Source organism: Colossoma macropomum, unplaced genomic scaffold (assembly GCF_904425465.1).
Source record: "Colossoma macropomum unplaced genomic scaffold, Colossoma_macropomum, whole genome shotgun sequence".
NCBI lineage: Eukaryota > Metazoa > Chordata > Actinopteri > Characiformes > Serrasalmidae > Colossoma > Colossoma macropomum.
In genome coordinates, this window is record NW_023494806.1 from 15,460,714 (window position 1) to 15,484,768 (window position 24,055).

General features: G+C 38.9%; 1 protein-coding gene across 1 annotated transcript in view; it reads right to left on the minus strand.

Moving 5' to 3' along the window:
- The window catches only part of adgrv1 (adhesion G protein-coupled receptor V1), a 223,078-nt gene that overhangs the window by 24,382 nt on the left and 174,641 nt on the right, over positions 1 to 24,055 (minus strand). Inside the window, 1 exon segment of the mRNA XM_036598204.1 lies at positions 19,157 to 19,314. Within this exon segment, the coding sequence (XP_036454097.1) occupies positions 19,157 to 19,314 (158 nt within the window).

The following is a 24,055-nucleotide window of genomic DNA, read 5'->3' on the forward strand; positions in this document are numbered from 1 at the left end:
ATGATTAGCTCGTTCCATTTAATTTGAATGGCTCCAAGTTATGCTGACTGTGCTTTTCAAGCTCCAACAGATGTTAAGATGCCAGCATGTTCCATGCCCTACAGAAAGCCAGTCAGGTTGGCATGGGTGCTGTTTCCAGTCGTGGGGTGAGCTGGACTGGCAATGCCCCTGACGAGTCAAATTTTCCACAGTTCGGAGAACCCCCCCCCACACACACACACACACACGCACATGCAGAACCTCTTTTACAGCCTCTGCCTTGGCACGAAGGATGAGTAGGCACGTTTATTGACCAGGGGCACAATCCCAAACTGGCTGCCAGTGAAAGTAAATTCATTATGAGACTCTTAATTAGGAGCCCTTACTCAGGGCTAGAACAAGGCCAGAGCGTTTGGGCCAAGAGTGTGCTTCACATGGACAATCAATCGAATGCAGTGTCAAGAGTCTCTCAGGCAAATGAATACAAAGATTCAAACTAGTGTTAGTGAAAGCAGGCTGGCAGCATATGCTACACTGTTTGAAGATGCTTAGGTACACATTTTACTTACTTACAACAGTTAGCAATAATTAGCAAGTTTTAACTGGGTTTCCACAGACTAAATTGCCCAGTTCTAAACATTTACAGTACTGTGTGAGAGTTGGAAACCACCCATCGTTTATTTAATTTCCAGTCAATATGGCCATTAAGTATAATAACCATGCAAGATCTGGCAGACCACCAAAACTGTTACCATCAGATAAACAGTACTTTCATCTTTGAGAGACAGGAGAAAATCAAGCTCCACTCTTGCTTCAGATCTGAAATATCAACAGGTTCTTCTTGCACATCAAACTAAGAAGCTGCTGATGTTCTCAGGACAATGGACTGACCACCCTAGAATTCATACCTCAATGGAGTTATGTTATAACTGAGGTTTGGGGGGCAGGAACATGCCTGAAACCTCTCCTTCTTCCAATCTAACTCCTTATAAATTCACATCTTCACCTTCCGTTTCCGTGACGAGCGGTTTGCAATTCCCACCACCACCCCATCTCCTCCCAGTTCCTCAGTCTTATGTCAGTCCACCTACGGCTATGAGGGGTGGTCCGGCCTTCTACCACTTTACCTTTATCACTAATTCCATAGACAAAATGGTTCACATTTCTGCACGTTTTCATCTGAGAACTGTAACTGAGGTCAAGATACTGTCAGGTCTGAACTCTGCCTCACATCATGTACATTTTCTTCAAAGTCCTCATTAACCAACCACACAACCACACGCTATAAATTCTGACACTTGACCTAGTTACTATACTAAGATAAGATGCAAGACATTCTACACTGTTTGAATGTTCAGTCCTCATATCTCTGGCCCATAATCGTTAATCCTTATGCTGTACCTTTATCAGTAATGTCTAATACTCACTCTGTTAGCTACGATAACTCCGAGAGCAATGGCTACGATCAGCAGGTACAGTACATCACACCCAGGTTACCTCACAGCCGAAGTGCACTGGCAGACAGACGCGACAGTGCTGATTAGAGAAGAGATGAGGAGACAGGTTTGGCCAGAGTTCTATCAGATAAGCCTTATTTGAATGCCCTCACCTCCCTGACCTATTGTGAACGCTGAATTTTATTCACTCATTTAATGAGGGAACGCAGTGCTACTACAGAGCCAGGAACACACTGAGTCATCGATCACATCCTTCTCTTCATTAAAAACTGCCCAACCGCTCAAACCCCCAGAACAATTACAGAGCGGTTGAACAATGCCCCCCCCCCAAAAAAAAACACTCTGATCTGTATTTGAATTGGATTAGTTCCCACACTCCCATTCAGCCGTGAGAGTCCACATTAGAGACGTTCTGAAAACTCTGTAAATGCACTTTGTTGGATTATCAATGGCTTCTTTTCAGTGAGTGAAGCATCAATATTTAAATTCAAAGCTGCTGGAGTAAACATGCACTACTAATTAGCTGTGAAGGCCTAAGTGAATAAAGATGGTATCACTGTTTGTGATAATTGACTGAAAAATCTCATTTTTTCAAGGCTCTTTGTAGTCTCACAGGGCCAGGTGTTGTCTCGTCACGAGAGTGTCTGAGGACAACCAATGGAAATTTTGTGCTAAATGTGGGTAGGAGCGCAGTCTTATTAGGGTGGGAACAAATTAAGTGTTACATTTCTAAGCCAAACTAATTCTTTGTGGGTTCAAAGTAGGGGGTGATGGCGTGCTTGTCAACATTGTCCAATGGACAACAAGTCTGGGCATTGGCCTATGGCTGTAATGTAATGTAACTAAGTTATCATGGCTGAAAAGTCTTTTAAAAAACTCCAATTAAGCATGTAGATGTGAAAATTCTACTGAATGGGACCCCTTCCATTTTAAGTCAAAGAAACATAAGATTTTCATGAGTCAAGTTTAAGTTAGTATCAATCCTCTTTGGGTAAAATAATCCTAGGCTGCTATTCACTAAAATGCTACAGCAAAATCACTTAATTTTTCAGATGCATGAACTGTGACAGCTTTATTTTTGACCATTTTTATAGTGTGTTCAATTTTGATGTAATATCCAATTTGATTGACTGACCTGATGATTTAGCTACAACTTTAAAAGGCTTAAAATCCATTTTTGATATTTGCGTAATATTATACATTCTGATCCTATATATTTTGTTTTTTTGCTATTTTATAGTGTTGTAAATACACTATGGTTTCACATGGCTCTAACATGCATGGAGCAGCCTGCCTCTTTCTCTCTGTCTCAAAAACACTGTTACTGCTAATAACTGCTTTCATACCAGAACTGGCATAACATATCAGTAAAGTGTTCATATGCTTTTATACACCAGTAACAAGTGAGAAATACTGTGATAGTGTATTTTGGGAATTCTTGTAGAGGTATGCCACTCATGGCAAGTGTCAAAAACAGACTCAAAGCATAATAGCCACACAGAATAGCTGCATTTTACAGTGTTTTGATACAAGACTGGTTGCTCAAATGCAGACAAAACACTAGCATTGCAGAGACTGCACACTGTTCAGTTTCCACTTTGAAATAGTTTCACAATGCAGACATTTAGATCGCTTTGATAAGTTCTGAAAACACATCTCACTGCAGGTTATGGATGATATCCGAGATAGACCTCTATACACAGACTAGCCACTTCATTAAGTACACCTCTGTGTATCTACATTCTTTGATCCTTTGTGCATTTTAACAGCTCCACATACCATATAGGTGCACTTTGCAGTTCTACAGTTGTCCGTATAAAATACTTTTTCACTGCCATATTTCTGAACACAACGCTTGGTCTCTTGGGCTCCCCCTAGAGGCTGGGCCCCTGAAAGCTTTCCCCTTGTTCCCTCCCTTATGTGCAGCCCTGGCAGAGAAAACACTGTAAGTGGTTAAAATAAACATTACCCTTTGCAAGGCAAGAACAGTTTCATTAGCTAACGATAGTGTTTCGCTAGCTAGCTTGTTTCACTAGCTACCTTTTTCCGCTTGTGTTTTTGATGCTACTCAGGATGTTAAACAAGCACAGAATACAAGAATTTGGAGGTGTGTTTTAGAGCAGGTTCCCTTGTTCACAGCAGATTTAAGTTCATGTGTATTCCCATTACATGATCATCTGGCCTCAGTAGACTAGGCTCTATGAATTCGAGCCCATAAATTAGCAACACCAATCATACAAACACCTGGTGCCTTGTTATAGTACTTATCTCATAATCAAATTACATAAAGCCAAACACTCAATCAGTGCGACAAAGTCTGTTCTCCAAGTCCCATCACTAATGTACATACATGCACCCAAAAACAGCAACCATAATTAGTAATGACTTTCATCTGGAACAAATTGATGTGAGGGCAATCTGACATTTCCAATAACATGCTTCCATTAGGGAGCACTTATGCTTTTTTTGAGCACACCATGCTCCATACTTCGGTAACAGTTCCATCTCAGAGCATCCCCAATGGAGCTAATGCACCAGCGTTAACATCTGTTGAGTCTGGCTGGCATCGTTTTGCATGCTTTGATCATAATGGTGCCTGAGGAACATGCTGACTCCAAAGACACACTGAGTCAGGAGTTTTGAATGGCAGGTCAATGTCTATGACGCCTGAAGAGCCTTCATGTAGGCCAGACGCTGCGGATGTTACGAAGGACTTGGATGTGAAAAGTAGGCCACACATTCCTCGCTGGTCAGAGAACACAGGGCGCAGGGCCAGAGTTGACCCACTGGGCTTTCACAGAGGTGTTACTTCCAGTCCTCTGACGCTTCTCTCTCTCCCTGCCCTGCCTTCTCTTCTCGTCCTTTAACCTTTGTCCTTCTCTAAACTCAGTTCTAATTTTGTAAATAATGGAAGCTTCTTATTAACGTGGACCAGTTAGAACTCTATTCGATGCAGTGACACTTTCTTACAGATAGCCCCTCTCACTGGATTTGTATTTCTGAAAAATTTATGCTGTGTTTATCTTTTGGTTTCTTTAGTAGATCAATAGAGGTTTTTTTGGAAGAGGATTGGTGGGATTTTGCTGTGTAAGCGCTAATATATGGGGAAACGGGGTGCATTTTGCTTAATTGTTTTAAAAGTATTAGAGCAAAATTAATAATTTTCTTGCACAAGCAGGCTACACATTTCTGCTGGAAAAGAAAATGTAAACTTTGTTTCCAGCACCTAACAAATAGGAATAATTCAAATGAACGTGGCAGGAGCGCAAACGTTACAATCTACCTCACAGGCAGACTTCAAAGTCACAGATAGAGATTGTAACAAGGTCATTAAAAAAGCCTGGGAAATCAATGCAAACACAATTAATTCAATACAATTCTATGTTGTTTTAACCAGATGAGCTTTCTAACCTAAACATAAGAAAAAAATAAAGGTGATCAGTGAAAAAAACTGACAATTATGGCAAAGTAGAACAGCATATATGAGCACAATAAAAGTGAAACATATTTACATGTACATGACATCAATCATATGTGTGTCTGTGTGCATAAAAATGTCCAAAAAATTGACTGTGTTAAAATGATGTGGGAGGATATGAGCTTCTCTCATTTACTGTAGAAGGCTTACTGTGTTAAATCTAACCCTGCCATGTGGAGGCTAAGTTTAGTCTGGCTATCTCTCACTGTGAATTGTTTATATGTTTCAAACTGGTGTATATTACAGCCACCATAAAGGCTAATTAAATAATGTACAGTTGCATGCAGAAGTTTTGGTGCCTCTGGCCAAATTACACATTTTGTTGATTTTCTAAGGAAAACTAAGTTAACGCTTCCTCTAACGAGAACACACTTCTGCACATTTTAATATATAAAAACTTGTGTGAAAGTTATGTCACTTTATATTTTATGTTTCATTTTTGCATAGCAGGTTAAATGTGGTAAATGAAGAAAAGTTGAGCACTAACATTTTAAAAAATGCCACATCTACAGTCCCTGCATTAGTTGGTTAAATTATTTTCACTTAGGAAATCAATGAAATATGTCATCTGAGCATATATTAAAACTTTTGCATATGGCCATATGTGTTAATTCTGTGACACACAACACAAAACCTAGTAACTAAATAACACTTACGGTCAAAAAAGTTATTTTTATGGTGCAAAAACAAATCTTCAGTGCAAATCTTGAGAAATGTCTGTCTTTTGGAATAAAAGTAAAAGCACAGTCTACCTGAACCTGTTCAGCTACGTAATATATACGATATACTGTTCTCCTCAACATACTGTAATGTTATTTGTTGATTATCCAACAAAAATGTGTTATTTTATATTTTATATTTTCCTCTATTTGAAAAGGTCAGCTGTGCTTAACATTGTGCAAACATGTGACAGAAATGGCTTGGAATAAAATCTCATTTCATTAATAGACATTACATAACATTTTTCCAGCTCTTATAAATTATGAGTTATGAGATTGAGTTACAGCAATGATGACATGAAAAAAAATCTTTTGTCCTTCTTATACTTTGGCTCACCACTACTTCTATCTCTCTTTTCTCTCTCTACTCCCTTCTTGAATTCCTCCCTTCTTTTTGTCCATCTTTCTGCCATAATCTCCCTCCCATCTGAACTTACAGTCCTCCCTCTCTCTCCCTCCCTTTCTGCCTGCCCTTGCTTTCCATCGGTGTAAGCACATTCCTTCCTGTGGTCTGGACCTGGCCTCCACAGAAGCAGCATGTTCCCAAACCCTGAGGAGTAATCTCTCTCTCTCTCTCTCTCTCTCTCTCTCACTCTCTCTCTTTTTCTCTTTGCCTCACTCAGCAGCTCCCTCTCAAAAGGAAAACATGTTTCTCCAAGAAGCTTCATGTGCACACCCCACACGTCCACACATAAATCTCTTCTCAAGAGTGGCATTATGGGGTCTTTACTTCAGTACGTGCCATTCCTAAGGAACAGGGGTCTTCTATAGGGGGAAATGGAAGAAGATATATGTACGCTCAGGTACACTGGAACATGATGTATCAGCCTTGAAGAACAGCAGGATGGCGGAAAGAACTATTAGCCACTTTACACAAAGTGAAGAATAGAATCTAAGACTATAATGGTACGCATGCAAACTTAGCTGTCTGGGAAACTATAATCCAAAAGAGTCTAGCTTTATTTGCTCCCAATTATAAACTGGTGAAAGTGAGAGACCACCCTTCATGTATTTCATTTCCAGTCAATTTTCCAGACAATTAATTCATTTTTAGGAGACATTTCTGACGAGATATAAGATAATCCACCTGCAGAAGAAGAGTAAAATCAAAGGGGAATAAGTGAAAAAACAGGAGTTTTAAAAACTGTTAAAATAAGACTTCACAACAACAGTGCAAGACCAGAAATATCACCAAAACTGTCGCCATCAGATAAACAGAACTTAAAGCTTTCATCTTCGAGAGACAGAAAAATTGATCAAATCTAGCTCCACTCTTCAGATCTGAAACAGTCCACAGGTGTTTCTGTCTGCTTTCATCCTCCACTGTGAGAAGACAACTCAGCACTATGAGTCTGAAAGGATAAAATAGTTACTGAGAACAAGAAATAAACATAAAAGAAGAGTCCAGAATTCAGCATCACTGATAAGCAGAAAATGCAATCAACTTCTAAGACTGAACTTTTGAGGTGCGTAAATATCCCTGCAGACTTCTTTGGAACTGAAACTGAAAACAAGTCTCCTGAAAATAGTCGAAGCTGTAATAAAGGCGAAGTGTGGACATAGTAAATACTGTAAAAAATTATATCTTATTTAGTTGTTCATGCTTGTGTGTACTTTCTGCTAAATCTGTGTTTCCTGCTTTTTCTCCTAAAGCTAAAAATTGAACAACTTGTTTAATGGCTTTTTTAAATAGAATTTAAACAAATGAAGGGTGGTCTCTGCACAGTATTGTACATTTCAGACTGCAACGCCAGAAAGGCTGGGACAGTTGACGTCTTTCCTCTTGGGCTTCCCCAAAAAAGAAAAGCAAGTAACCAAAGCATACAGGAAGACAAAAGCTAAATATACTGATAGTCATTATCCACAAACAACACAGAGAATGGTGAAAAGCAGAAGTCCCCTTCAACAGCAGAACAAAAAGTGAAACTAGAGTGCAGTACATGAAGGCTACAAATAGAAAGAGCTACACAAGACTATGCAAAATCAAAACACAAACTAACGGTTATATATAAAGATTTGATTGAGCTAGAATAGATTATGTTGATTATATATATACACACATATATATATATATATATATATATATATATATATATATATATATATATATATACACATGCCTTGTCTAGGGTGCCTGTGCCAACCAGGACCCTGGTGTTTTTACTGGACCCTTTATAGCACTATTTGCACAATTTTGCATCCATGATCAATGGCCAGCAATGCTAATAAAATACTTCAATCGGTAGGGTACGTCAGAGTACTAGAGCTGTAATCAGGTTGAAAATGTTGCTCCAAACTTGAATTCACCTCCAGACTGTCCAAGCCTGAATCGATACATAGCATCACTTTTTGACTCTGAATCGACCTGAGCCAAACAAAACCCTGTCTGACCCCAACCTGACCTAAAGCACATCATGAAATTCTGAATCTGAAACTGACTCAAGATCAAAAAAAATCTGAACCGAACCGCCCCATCATCAACCAAAGGATAGTGCTGGTTAAATTTCTGTCTAGCAACAGTGACATTTGTCATTGGTTTATGGATAAATTAAATAACACACAACATTAAACACAAAACTTATAATACTGTGCTGTTCTCAAGCTGTGCAGTGCAGATATAGCAGAATGGTAAAATGTAAGCCTTCACCTCTGTAATCCATAAGTTCTACTTCTTTATATAGAACACATGACAATGAAGACCATTACGGGTGAGTCTGAGTCAAGACCAAGACCTGGAGAGTGAAATTAATTGGAAATTCATCATCATTTGTTTTATATATATCATATACATTAATAAATAATACTATAGTAATATATAACATCAATTAATATACAGCCTAAAATATTATTAAGCATTATTTTATTATAGTCTTAGTCCAAATTTGCATTGTAACCTCTGGAAGCAAATGATGCTTATTCTTTGTCATTTTTTCTCTAAAACCTATTCAGAATCACCATCTAAAGTCAAGAGAGTATAAACTAAACAGCATACTTCCATTTTTATTATTAAATGAAAACATAGTAATAATAACATTCTGATCTGCCCTCAGGGGATGTTTGAATTCTGGAACCAACAACCATTGACTAAGAAATAATACTTATTCAAGACGTCATGGAAAGGATTAGTTACATTTTATCCTGCAGCAAAGAGATTTTATTTAAACATGTAGAGAAAGGACTGTTCTGTGAGAAGATTTTGTTCTATGTGAAGGTTTCCAGTTACCTGAGACGGAGGCATTGAACTCAGCTGATCTTGAGAACAACTTCCAAGTCCACTGTACCCCGTGACCGAGAGACAAGACCAAGCCCGAAAGGACAGAGAAAAGACTGAGACTGTAATTTATTCGAGGACTCAAATTCTACACACTTAAAAAGATGGTTCTTCTCGGGTTCTTTAGTAAGGAAAACGGTCCTTTATAGGACCATGAACACTCAAAGAACCCTTTGCATGGTTAAAGGGCTCTTTGCATTGTAACAGCTTCTTCAAATTGATGGAAAATGTGCTGTAGATGGTTCTATATAGAACCTTTTTGAAAAGGTTTTCTTATAGCACCAAAAATGGTTCTTCTATTGTTACAAGGTTGACATTGTACAATCTTTAAAAAAAGATCATTCTTCAAGGGTTCTTTAGGAAAGAAAATGGTTTGAACCCTTTGCATGAATAAATGGTTCTTTGCATCGTGAAAGCATTCTTCAGAATGGATAATGTGTTGTATATGGTTCTATATAGCACCAAAAAAGCTTGTATTGTTACAAGCTTGACATGTACCTGTGGCAGAACTGTTTTTGGTGCTATACAGAACCCTTTTCAAAATGATGCTATATAGAACCACATACAACACATTCTCCATCAATCTGAAGAACTATTTCACGATGCAAAGAACCCTTTAATCATACAAAGGGTTTTTTGAGTGATCACTGTTCTATTTAGAACCATTTTCTTTAATAAAGAACCCTTAAAGAACCATAATTTTTAAGAGCGTACAACATTATTTTTTGTATTCACTGAAGGTACAGTCAATTTTTAAGAGGGCCCATGAGATCGTTATTCCAAGTTTTCAACACAGGCTTCCACAAAAGTATCATGAGCATGTGTTTGTGTTTGTATCCCTGGGGAGAAGGACAGCAGTAGAAAGTGTCCATTGTTTATTGGGACGAACAAGACCCCTCAGCATGGGAAGAAAAGCACAGCGGGTCTTTGCGGACAAAAACAAGGGCTGTAATGTGAGACAGCGCTGTGGCTTCTGTTTAATATGCCAAAGCAGCTGTCCCAACACCCAGCCGCGGGGTTCAAAAAGGCCCTGCTTTGTCTCGGGCCTGCTGAGCTAACATCCGCCTGGCCGCCCGCTCTAGCGTTATGGGAAAAAGACTGCATGGTACCAGTGGAAGAACGGAGGGAGATGGTGGAGAAGTGCGTCCCTGGCGTGGAGATGAAAGGAGTAACTGGAAGAATGGAGAAGTGCTGGTAAGTGATACACTAGAGCAGTAGGAGATTTCGCAAGTTTGGAAGAACATCCAAAATAGGGTTTAGATTGGAAGCAGGTTCTTCTCTTCCTGCTCTGAACACTTGATCTGTGTGTGCGGTTGTGTGTGCGTGGGTACAACGTTTGGACACCCCGCTCTTCTTTCGAGGCCGAGAGTGCGAGGAGTTTTCTTGGCTGCTTGCCAATTTTCTGACCCCAGACGTTCCATACGCCACGTCCTCCGAGGCCCTGCTGTCTCCCTGGGGAAAGCTAATAGCATGCGGCTGTAGCGCTAAGCATAACAAAAAACAAGGGGTCATGCAAAAGTCAAGTTCTCCAGCAGGTCCAAGATCAGCAGTGCATGATGTTCCTGTGATGCGCCTGAAAAAAGGATGTGGTCTGGAAAACTTGCAAGGTAGAAAAAGACCATAAAATGCTGTGAAAAGTGCCAGAGGGCATTGTGTCCTGATGCGATGTAGCAGGGAACATTTGCTCTTCCATTTTTGCCCTCTATTATTTTGAACACTCTCTCTCTCTCAAGTCCATATATCTCTTCTAGTGTTTATTGCCTACCACATTAGTGTGGAAAACGCTAATGTCTGAACCTGGTGAACATGTAGTACATTACATGAATGTTCTCTATTAAAGCGGTCAATGAGTTCTCTATTGTTGACTTTCCATTTTTTTTATCATAAGCCTACTACCGTACACAGATATCTGTGAATGACGCTGAAATAGCATTATATAATGATAGTAGTTTGTGTTTGATGCAAACACTGAGGCTGTAAAGACACAAAGGGTGAGTAATGTGAAACAGATGGTCTTGGGAAGCACTCAAGAACAGATAGCACATAAAATATAGCAACCCATGATTTTGGGTGTAAAAGTGTCTTATGCAATCAAAACGTCGCTTCCAGTGCCAGACCAGAAAACCAAACATCTAGGCTGCTAATGACTGAGACTAATCCTGAGAAGAGCCTGAACTCTGAAGAAATCTGAGCATCTTGCCATTTACTTAGAACTGAGAATATTTAACTTCATGGAATTAAGCCTTTAAACTCCAGGCTTTATCTGTGTAATTTTGGCAAATTACAATTATTGTATAGTTATATAGTTTTTTACTTGACATATCATGTTATATTCAGTAGATCTTAGGTTTTTCAGATATAGTGGGGTCCAAAAGTTAAGACCACTAGTGAAACTGTATCTATTTTGTATTCTTCTCTAAATGTATTCTTTTTGCCTTTTAAATGCAAGTGAAATTATCAATTTGAATTAAAAGTAGAATTGTAACATGAATTTCAGAATTTCTTAATATTGGGTATGTCCCTCTTTTGCTTTAATGACTGTGTGCACTCAAGCCTTTTCATTTTTTATTGTTTTCTGTTGTTTATTTTTAGGTTTAAACGAAAGAGCTACAGATATTCAGTTTGGTCTTAGGCTAACAGAAATGCTAACAGAATTTTGATATCTTTATGAATTTGGCTATTTTTTTTTAACAAAACCTTATTTAATACTGGCTAAATCTGCTTTCTCTACACTACCTAACATAGTGAGCGGTCCCATTGGTTAGGACTTCAGGAGCTGAACTGAAGTCTTAGCCACTGACATAATAGAACATAAGCCCACTGAATGTTAATGAGTGAATATGAATGTGTTTCTAACAGATGTCAACAGCTCTTCACCAGGGCTCTTTACTGAAAGAGTCAATATAAAACTCCCACATACAAGGTTAAATATATATTACAATTGCTGTTACAAGCTTCAGATAAAACAATGGAATGTCTTTTATAAGCTTTGAATAGCCAAAAAATGGTGACGGGAATTGCCATTAGTTTATCATTAACATACTGATACAATATATAGAACAGAAATAGAAATTGGCATTATTGTAGAAATGTTTTTCCTTGGTGAAGTTTTGACATTCATGGCCTAAAGTGCTTCTTTCTCTAGGCACTTTTCATATAAGAATAGCTACAATTGCAGCACAACAAGGCCAGCCATCAGGGACATAAGAAAACATGAACCATTTGGCTTTGTGTGCTTAAGCACCTTCATTCCTTTTCTCTCTTGCACACCTGTGAACGATAGCATTGTTAGATCTAGATAAGAGCAATTTCAGTGCAAAGTACAATAACAGTCATAAAATGCAGACAAGTTCTTTGCCCACTGTGAACAGCTGTCTGCCCTATCAAAACTCAGGAAAACAAGGTGTTAGATTTCTAGTCCTGAAAGCTGCTTTGACTGCTATATTCCTCTTTGTTTCTTAATATTTGTGAAAAAATGAATGACAGTGTCTGTTTGGAACAGGGCAGGTAAGGCTGGGGTAATGCTGGGTAGCTCTGATTATGAGGCTGCTGTGGCTTGTTAGAACGTGAAACTACAGCTAGCTATCTGATCTGAACTGACGTCAGAAGATATGTCAATCCCCAGAGTGTTTGCATCCAAAGCAGGTAGTAGCTGACACAGACTTTCAGTGCGTGCCTATTTATCAGCTGAAGGCTTGCTGGCTTTCTGCAAGAGATGCAAGAGGTGTACTTGATTTTATCAACAGTTGTGCATGCAATATCAGGGACCTAGACTTTGTACCTGAAGTAACGTGTATTACATAAGCAGAGAAGTTCAGATTGTGCAGAAAAATAATCTTGCACAGAAAGAAAGACATCTTGAACTTACTGTCAGGGAAGCATATGAAGAGCAGTGACCAATCTCAGTGCCCCAAATACACTGATGAAACACCTGATTCCATTGCCTTGTGAGCAGCTTGGATTGAGGAGATAATATGATACAAAGCAGACCACCTCATTTGTAAAACATGGGGGCTTTGGCATGTATGGGCACCAGTGGAACTTGGAATTTGGAAATGTTTAGAAACAGCTTGGCACTCCTGAGTGGCGCAACAATCTAAATGTTGGTCCTGTCTTTGGGCAATCATGAGTTCAATCTTTGGCGACGCCACAGCCATCCGTAGCCGGGATTCCCTTACTCTCTCTGAGTGGGAAAGAACTCAAAAAAGTTGCTATGGTGGCTTTACATGTCTTGAGGGAACACACCCTCCCAGCTTGACAGCATCATGTGATGGGAAGGCCTACAAGCAGGTAGAATGAGACATGAATTTGAGAAAAACAATTAATGCAGCCTAGTTTTCATATACAGACTGTATGGACTGGAAAGTGAATAGAACATTTTAAAACAATATCTTAAATCAAAATTTACTTTGAAAAAGTAGGAAAAATTCAGTTTTCTATCATACGAGCGCTTTATGCAGCTGGACCCTTTTCTAATGCCAATTCAAAAGCTCCAGCTCTAGAAAGTATGAAGGGAAAAAAGCAAAATAACAAAAAATGGGTCATTCAGCTGCTCTCAGGAAACCAATGTTAGCAATAAATACAGGACAAAAGCAATGTGTTAATAATTCACCAGTCTGCCCTCTACCACACTGCTAGTGTAGTGTACGACCACAAAGGCCAGTAGGATGGCAGGTTTGCATCATTTCATGTGATCAAACTTTCACTGTTAGCAAACAAACAAAAAAAAACTCTCTGTTTGCTTTAGGCTCAAATGAACAGACTGATAACCTTTATACCACAGCGGCCACTGCAGCAATAGGCCAGCACATAAACAAACGGCCTGAACAGAGGACGGGGATTAGCTGCTAGCCTAGAGTTCTTCCAGGAAAAACGCAGCACATTGTGAAAGCACTCCACTTTTCTCAAAGTCCTAATGCACAACTGCGAGGGCAAATTAAAGCTTTAAATAGGCCTCTCATATCGTAATTATTTCCACACCGACTTCTGGAAGAACGACCCTTCCCAGAGGCTAGACGGTGACTCGAGCTCTACAGAAGTTCTTTTGAGGGTAAGGAAAGTGACATTGTGGAATATCAGCACATCTCAAGGGCAGAGCTATGCAAAGTCATTCTTTTTTTACTCCAACAGTTGCTCTTTCAACACCTTTCAATAGCGCATGGTTACAGTGAGTAGCCCTGGCTGAGGTTAACGGTGGTTTTGAAAGGCTGATGAAAGCAGAGACAGAGGGAGGCACTCATATTGCCCCTGACCATAAGCTTGGCTCTTTCTGTCTGTGGCATGACCTGCAAAGTCAGCGGTGCTCCTTCACTCCCTACACTGGGAGTGGATGCAAGGGCTGAGTGAACTACTGATGCACTCTATTGACAGGAAAACATCTAGCAGTACCCGTGCATTAGTTACCAGCCCTAATTACATTTTGAAATTATTTTAGCAGAGTGTCAAAAGTGCAGACACAAAACTTTCAATTGGTTCCACGTGTGTGTGTGTATAGAATATATATTTATATACAAAGCCAACTTAAGTGTTCTTCATTTTATTATGGGACTGATCATATGTGATGAAGAACATCTCTAACACTGACCCTCACAGACATTACATACAGACTCATATACATACTAGCACATAAATACATACATTAGCAATCACCTGCGATACCAAAGAAAGGCCATACAACACTTTTGCAACCACCTAGGGATTCTATAGCACGACATAGCAACACCTTAACAAGCACTTGGAATTCCATAGCAATGGCCTAGCAAAACCTTAGCAACCCCTTGGAATAACACTGTAACTGCCCATCAACACCTTAGTGACCACCTGCGATTCCATAGCTATAACTTAGTAACATCTTAGCAACCACTTGGGATTACATATGCATAGCAACACCTTAGCAACTGCCTGGGACAACAAAGCAACATCTTAACAACCACCGAGGATACTGTAGTAATGGCAAAGCAACACCTTAGCACCACCTAGGAAAGTTCACTTACAAACCTTCCCCTTCTAGTTATGATTTCAAGTTGATGGAAAGTTATTGTTTTGCCATATTTTTTCAATTGTTAATATCGAAGCAAACACCAAAATGATGAATGATGCAGACTGTTATATAAGGAGCGTAAACTATACAATGAATGAAAATGTATCCAGTATGTAAGTAACTATATAATAACAACATAATTACATAAAAGTAATTACATAATGTAAACTAAATGTAGCAAAAATTATTAATTAACTAAGATTAACTCATTCATGCTGAAGTTAATTATTAGTATTTTAGGCTAGACTGCATTTTTGAACAAGGCACAATATAAATCAGAATATTTACACATTTACATCTTAAAGGCACAGTAGTAAAAACAGCCTGTTTAATACTACAGGATAAAGAGAGGTTGAGAAATGGTCAAAAATAAAAACAAATTATGATTTTTTGCATAAAACAACAGAAACATCATTGGTGGATTTCATGGGAAACCCTGACAATGTGAACATCCAGATATAGTGAACATCTAAAGATGCTGGCCTCACCATTATACTACAAGTCTGTGTCACAAGCAGTGGAGGTCAGATAAACAAAAGGATTTCATGCATGCTGTCACTGTTTGTGTAGATGTGTGTAGCCTAGGAGTATTGAGGTTTTGAGGTTACCGGAGGCTTTTTTAGTGAAAAATCTAATTTACACAATTTTACCCTTACCCCAAATGCAGTTGAGCAGCCAAGACATGTTTGGTGTCTGAAATCCGCACTGGAGCTACGAGGCTTAAGTAGCTAACAAGTAATGGCAACATAGACCGTTTAGTTAGCATTGTGCAAATCTCAGGCTTTCATCATCTTACACTTGTCTCTAAACAGTGTGGCTTATGCTAAATGGTGGGCTGGCTTTCATTAGTTAGCTATAATAGCCTCATAGCTTCAGTGCAAAACTAAAGAAGCAAATTTCAGACACCAAACGCATCTTGGCTCATTGACTATATTTGAGGCAAGAGGGAAACTGTGTACATTACATTGTTTTAGCCAAACTTTCACTTTAAGGTCTTGCCAACTGTTGCTTCATGAGTCAAAGCAAAAGTGTGCGTGTGGCAGTGAGCTATGTGCAAAGCTGTGAGGGTGACAGATCAGTAGGCGGGTGGGCTGGCACCGCAGTCCACTGTTAAAATAGCTATGCGGTTGAGGATTAGCCCTGTGTAGTTTAAGCACGCTCCAGAACAGACTGGGAAAGCTAACACAGAATGTGGGAGCCCCCGACCACCCACGCACACCAACACACACAAATGCATATAGCTATACATAAATGATACATTTGTCAGCATAATTTACTGTTACCAGAGGGCAAGTCTATATTTTTCTGAGATTGTACTTTTGCCCATTTCCTACATTTTTCTTGTATTTTAGAAGGTTCACTTCTGACATTTGTGTGCAAAAACAGTCATAATTCATTTTTACATGACTGTTTTCCAACCTCACTTCATCCCTTATAATTAAGCAGGCTGCTTTTGTTACTGTTCCTTTAAGATGTATATGCCCTGTATTGTGTCTCATTCAAAACAGGCTGAAACACTCCTTATAGCTTCAGTGTAAATGGGTGTAAACTGCTCTAAGCAGAATAGGCAGATGCATGTAAATGCACTGGTTTTCATCATGAAACAAAAACAAATGGGCTGTTTTTGCAGCTTAGTTTCCATATAATGACTGTATAAACTAGGGCAGTGGTTTTCAACCTGCATGCCACGGTCCCCTAGCAGCACCACTGTGGCCAACTAGGGGGCCGCATATCTTTGTCACCTTAACGCACTCTGCCTGTTTGTTTTTGTCATGGCACAGTACTCACTGCTGTATTTTTCTTTGTTTTGATGTATATACTTTGTTTTCTTGCGTTTCTCAGTCTGAAATGCGGTGGCTGGTGGTCCAGCCTATGGATCTGTCCGTTTGAAATACCCTGTTTATTTAATCGCATTAATTCATTCATTCATTTATTTCTTTATAAACAACTAGACATTTAACCAAATACTATTTTAAAGTAGACTAATTATTTGCAAAAATAGAGCTGCTTTTGGAGATGCTAACACCCATTGGTGATTAAGCAGAGGACAAACGAATCCTGCTACAGGCGAAAGTTTGCAAATATCAAAGAAAGTGTGAATAAAATAATGTTGCATTTTCCACAATTAAAAGACTGAGTTTGGTGTGCAGGATATTATCAGTCACAGACGTGATCTAATTAATTTACTGTCGTCTGAAAATACTGCACGAATAAATTCCATTTGGTGTGTAAAGGCCTTTGGGCTCCACACGTCTGAATACAGAAAACAAGTACCTACCGCTCTGAGTTGAATGCTCAGAGGTCTTTTGTTTTTTAAATGAAGCTTTGTAGCCAAACAAATTAAGCCGTCAACTGGAGGCTAAACAAATAGGCATCTAAACCTACTGACCTGTTGAACTGAGCCAGACCTCCATTTGCAACTTTCATTTCTTCAGCATGTCATCTAGCACTTGGTAGCTTCCAAATAACATCAGCTAACTCATTAGGTGAGTTAAAAACATGTTTGGTTATTTTTTAGTGTTTTCTGTGTTGCATTATATTATAAGAACAAGCAACACTGATTGGCTACATTGATTATTTTGTTATATTTGCACTTTAACTGATCTGGATCTGTAAAATCTTGTGGTCGGTTGTTTGGGCTGCGAGTTAAAAAAGGTTGGGAACCTCTGCACTAGGGAGTGAATGGTTTTAAAAATCTGTCATTGTTTACATACTACATTAAAACCTGTACTTAAGGAACTGAGGAAAATTCAGTTTGAACAGAACAGCTGATGCTATGAAACACTTGCACACCATGATTTTACCGCCTGAATAAAAGTGAAAATGCATGCTTGCACTACATGGAATGATAGCAATGTAAGTAGTACATGTGTACATTCTAGTGAACAGACTGTATGAGGGGAAATCCCAGATTAGAATGATTTTCCACACTTTTCATGTAGTAACATGCCACATACCAGAGACACACATATACACAACATGACCAAAATTATACAGACACCCGAGTATCACACTGATATGAGCTTGTTGGACATCTCATTCAAAAACTATAGGTATTAATATGGAGTTGGGCCCCCTCTGGGAAGGCTTTCCACTAGACTTTGTCTCTGAGAATTTGTGTCCATTCAATCAAAAGAACATTTGTGAGGTCAGGTACTGATGTTGAATGACAAGGCCTGGCTCGCAACTGACGTGACAGTTCATCCCAAAGTTGTTCAGTGGGGTTGAGGTCACTTGAGTTCCTACCCACCAAACTCATCAATCCATGTCTCTATGGAGCTTGCTTTGTGCACACAAAAAGGCCTTCCACAAACTGTTGCCACCAAGTTGGAATCAAGTAACTGTCCAAAATGTGTTTGTATGCTGTAGCATTAACATTACCCTTCACTGGAACTAAGAGGCCAAACCAAATCCTTAACAAACAGCCCAAGACCATTATGAACTCAATAACTTTTGGCCATATTCTGTATAATACTGTGCCGAAGTCTTTATAAATAGTTTTTGTTTGTAAAAACACTTTATAACATTAGAATTAATGCAAGCAAACATTCAGGCAGTAAACATTAACAAGAATTTCTTGTTTTTGTTTTTTTTTAACGTTGTTGATATATTGTGAGCTACTTAGAAGGACGTTTGTTTTCAAATGTATCCGCTCTCCCATTTCTACATCACAGATTTCTGCCATTGTTAACCAGCACGACGAGGGGCTGATTACCAAACCAAGTGTAAGACGATAACTACAGATAAGACTGTGCTCCTTTAGGGGAGATTTGGAAAAGGTTAAACAAGCACACTGATGTACATAAAATTCCCTATTCATTTTACTAATGTTCTTTGTATTTACTCTAATACTACTGTGTTTGCTGATAAAATAAAAAAAGTACTGCAGGAAACAAATATTTGTTAAATAAAACTTTCTTAGAAGGCTAAAATGTTTTGCACTGTACTGTATATATGTTGTGATAAGGGCAGAGAGAGAGAGATACTTTTGGCTGGCAAGAGAAAAATCAAAAGGCTGTGAAAATTACACAGTGAAATGAAATATTCCCCTGGAAAGCACCACCATGAATTTACTTTCAGTTTTTGTTTTCATTGACTATCAGCTTTCACTTTGTAAAACAGCTCTTATCTGTAGGAAAGCAAAAGCATAAGCAAAGACTAAATACAACTTTGCACAGACTGTCAGACAGACAGAAAGACAGACACACACACCTGAGCTGTTGGTGCGGCCTCTGTACACATCATCATAGGCCTTCCACTGCTGTGTGACATGGTAGGCATGGATGAAGACCACCAGCACTCCCACCAAACAGATAAGAGGAACGAAGGCAGCCGTACAAAGAGCCGCATATACATTTGGGATGAAGCACCTAAAGAGAGAGGGAGAAGAGAGTTGTATACAAGTTTTAACATCGCTGGTCAAATAACATGTTTTGTTGATTGTTTATGTGAAAAGAAGTGAACAAACTGAAATATGGCATTTCTGAGCAAATTTTGTGCACAATTTCTTTTTTTTTTGCTGAGTTTAACATTGGAAAAAAACATAACATCTAAAATATGCCATAACTTTTGTGCATGACATGATTTTCTTTCAATATATTAAATTCAGCAAATAAACAATAACTCTGTATTAATGAGTGTTGTCTGTAGGGGATGTGTACTAATTTTTACTTAGAAAACAAACAAAACACGCCATTTGATCGGGGAGGGGGCAAACTTTGGCAATGTACACTGAATGACAACCCACATTTCTAATGTAGCAGAGTAGAAAAGAATGAATAAAATCAAGGGATATAGAGAAATAGAAAGGTAATAAAATGGTAATAATAAGGTAATAACAGTGTGACCATAAAATAACGAACAAACTGTGTGAACCAAAAAATAATAATATTATATATATATATATATATATATGCAGTGAGTTGTTTATTGCCCTCTGCTCTGACCTTGTTTGTGTGTGTAAACAGTACTGTATACATCTGTGCAGTGTATTTTGGCATGAAAGGTCAGCGCGTGAGTTCATGTTCATTCTGGCATACATACAGACACGGTGCCAAATATCAGTCTGACTTCACAGCACTCTGCACTCTCCCACTAGTCTCTGCTTGGCTAGCTACCCAATGGCTCTCAGCCTTTTAATCTCAGGAATTCCTTCCAATCGGCACTTGTTTTTCACCACTGTGCAATTAGGTAGCCTCCTACTGGCCTTTGCCATGGGAAAACTTAGTGGGCTGATTTTGTTTTGACGTGCTGGACGTCCAAATAATCAGTACATGCCCTCTGTTCACCGGGCAGCGTCTCTTCAGCCAGCCAAACAAGACTGACAAATAAACCCAAACTCATATTACAGGCAAGGCACGCAAGGCACGCAAGGCACGCAAGGCATGGCAGGACTGCAGAACTCAAAACATGCAAAAGGGCGTCGTGAATAGTGCAGCCTATGTGTGTGAGGAGAGTGATAACCTGGTCAGTTTTCCGTTTGGTTTTATGCCTGTGGCCTTGAGTAGGTGGATTCAGATATTCTTGTTGTATTATGAATGATTCCTCCTGTATTATGTAAAGCTTGTGCCACATGCTTTACATTCATATACAAGAATACAGTGCCTTCAGCAGGAGCAGATACTGGTGTAACAGAGAATGTGTTATGCTTATGTAGCTTTGAGCTGGTCAGACAGTTTAAAAACAAAGGTTTACAACACCATCTAGAAACTTAGGTGTAGTTTTCACTGCAGTGAGGGTACATGTTGCTCTCACTTTTCAAAAAGATGTTTTTGGTCGTCTCCCAACTTTCAAAGTAAGAGTTTGTGTTGGACACTGGTACATAGAGTTGGTCTGCTCTTGACCCAGATGACCTATTATCCAGATGATAGACATTAGAAGTAGAATTATAGATTGGAATTAAAACATGGATTGATTGTTGAAAATCAACCTGAATCATTGTTGATATATAGATCAATTAGCTACTCTGATGTACATTGTCACACTACACCTATTTACATGGTTGCTCTATGGTTAGTCTATACCATTATCTTTGTTATGATCCACCCATTTCCATGGCTACGCAATGCCAATTTCACAGCTACTCTACAGTCATATGCATGGTTACACTACACTCATTTTCAAGGTTATGCTACACCCATTTCCATGCTTACACTACACTAATTTGCATGGTTATGCTACACCCATTTCCATGATTATGCCATACAAATTCCATTGTTATGCTACACTTTTTTCTACGGTTATACTCTACAATTTCCATGGTTATGCTCCACCCATTTTCATGGTTACACTACATCCATTTCCATAAATACACTAAACCATATCTGTGGTTATGCTACACTCATTTCTATGGTTACAGTACAACCAGTTTCATGATTAGGCTATGCCATTTCCATGGTTATGCTACACTGATTTTCATGATTATGCACTCATTTCCATGGTTATGCTGCACCGTTTTCAATGGTAACACTATACTCATCTTTTCATTATTTACACGACTTTCATTTCCACTGTTATGCTACGCTTTTTCAATGGTTACGCTATACCAATTTCTATGGATAAAGTACAATCACTTCTATGGGTATGCTATACTATTTCCATGGATGCTACTTATGTCCATTGTGATGCTACACATATTTCCACAACCATGCTAGTAATAGTTTCTGAGATAATGCACACCACTGGCTGAAAGCAAATAAGAAAGAAAGTAATTCATTGAAATACTCAAACTATCAAGCAGAAGATGAACTCATCAGAAGTTAATCCATTCTGCCCGTAATATATTCAATATTAAAGCTTCCTCACTATCTATTACCAGATTTCCTGGTGTTAACATTAACATTGTCAATAGCTGCTGTCATACAGAACTTAGTGTGTGTTGAGGGTGGGCTCCAACTCCATAGCACTTCTCTACCATATCTGAAACCAAAACTACACCCTTGTCCAGAAGAGATAAAGGTTCTCTGCAAGTCTCTCAGTCTTGCTCATCAGATTACATTGAGCACCAAATTCTCTGTAAAGGTTGTTGTCACCTAATAGTCCCACTTTATGCAGTGGAAAGTCCAGTGCAATATGATAGGAAACAGAACGGCATTACTCTTTTATGCTTTTCACTGCTAAACTATGAGAAGTAAACAAGTTACTCTTTTTACACTCTGAAGGTCACATATCCTACACGGCGACCATGTCTTCCTGCTGCTTTGTCGTAATATTAGCTCCACGTTGGGGAGATGGAGAGACGCTGAGGCAGAGCTGTAACTGTAGCCTGCTGACTAACAGTAAAGGGTGGAGAGAGGGATAGAGTGAGGACAGATTAAGAAAATAGAGAGAGGTCACACAAAGCTAGCTGACGTAGACTGGCCCGATAAATGGCCCCAGGGAGTGGTGGGAGGTGGCAGAGAGCTGTTAATCACTGGGCAAGTAAACAAAATGCTCTCCACTCATATTATGTGCGCTTACGTACGACATCAGAAATGCTCAGGCTTTATCATTATCCACTGTTTAATCCTTCACAGACTTTGGAAAAATGCTTCTAGGGGAATTAGTGTATACATGTAATGCGTCATGCATACACTAGGCACAAGTTTGAACACAACTACTTGTAGAAGGGTCTTTCTTCATTTTTTTACTTTTAGTCACATTTTAGGTTAACAGAACTAATCTATAACACATAAATAATAACATTTAAATTACTGTCCTTCTATCCAGTAGTGCTATTTAAATACAAGTATTTCAGGATAAGCCTTTAGGACATATCTTTAAGACTGTAAGTCTATTTTATGACTTGGACACTCTCCCACAGAGCACTTATAGATTTTACTGAACACCACAGATTACTATATCAGCTGAATGTATATCAAAGTGTAAAGCAAGTATCTTGTTAATAAGCAATTGACAGAGGAACGTTATTTAACGTCAATAGCAGTGAGGAAACCTCAGATGCTTCTAGGCCTTCAGAGGAGGCCTGTGTTTGTAATAATTTAATATAATCTTGTTGTATTTAAACTGTACAAGTAATGTAGCAATTCTCTTATTTCACTGATCAGTTTTGATTAAAAAAAAGCGGTAGATCCTTAAAACAGCCAATGGAAAACTATCCAATCAAGATTTAACCTCTGTGGTATCTAGATACAGCCAAACAAGCTCTCCTATTAGTTAGGACTTCAGGATTTAAACTGAAAGTCTTACATGTCAGATTATCTACTAATATAATCAGTAACTGCCTGAAGAATCAGTGTTTTGATTTACAAAGCGTGCAATCAATTTTTTGAGTTTTAACATTTATATCCTACACTGATGGCCTAGCTCTACCACTGACCACTGCCACTGACCCAATGAAAAAGAAATTCATAAGACTCTGTCTACTCCTATATGAAACACTATAAAACAGTACACTCCCCTAAACTCGTTTATTGATGAATGCATTTGTATTGCTGTTTAGTAAACTATACAGTTCTCCCTTATATAGCACAATACTAATGAGAGAGTGGGGGATCCATTTCAGTTACAGCCAGGCTCCTGTAACAAAGCTGTTCATAAAGACTCATTTTATGAAGTTTGAGGTAATCCTGACGTTCTTAAAAGGTCATTTGAAACTGAATAATGGCAGTTGACGGGTTCTCATGGCAACCTCATCCTGTGCATCCCGTCCAGCTGAAAAGCTTTACCAGCAGGTGTTATTTAGTCAGCGGATTAACAGTGAGGCCTAATGGTCTACAGGCCATTCAGAGCAGGCAGCCTAATTAGAGCTGAAACCAATCAATATGATTAAAAAACAGGTCCTGCTAATGCTGGGTGCACGCTACAAAAACTTGGCTTTTTTCCACTTTCCTGTTCTTCAGGTACATATGTACAAGGGCAGCCCTACAGGCTCTAGGTGGTCTGATCACTTTATATTTGACATTATTATAAAACTATTGGCAGCGGCAGGTGGTGGGATGGTTCAAGTGTCATTTTGAGAGTGAGAGCTGTCAATAGCAATCAGCTCAGAAGAGTGAAGAGGAAAGACAGTTTCCTGTGGATTGCTAGACAGGGGAGATAGAGGATTTGGCAGAAGGCACAAAAACAGTTACTCCAGCTTCTTTCCAAGGCTGAAAAGTGTTAGACTTGCAA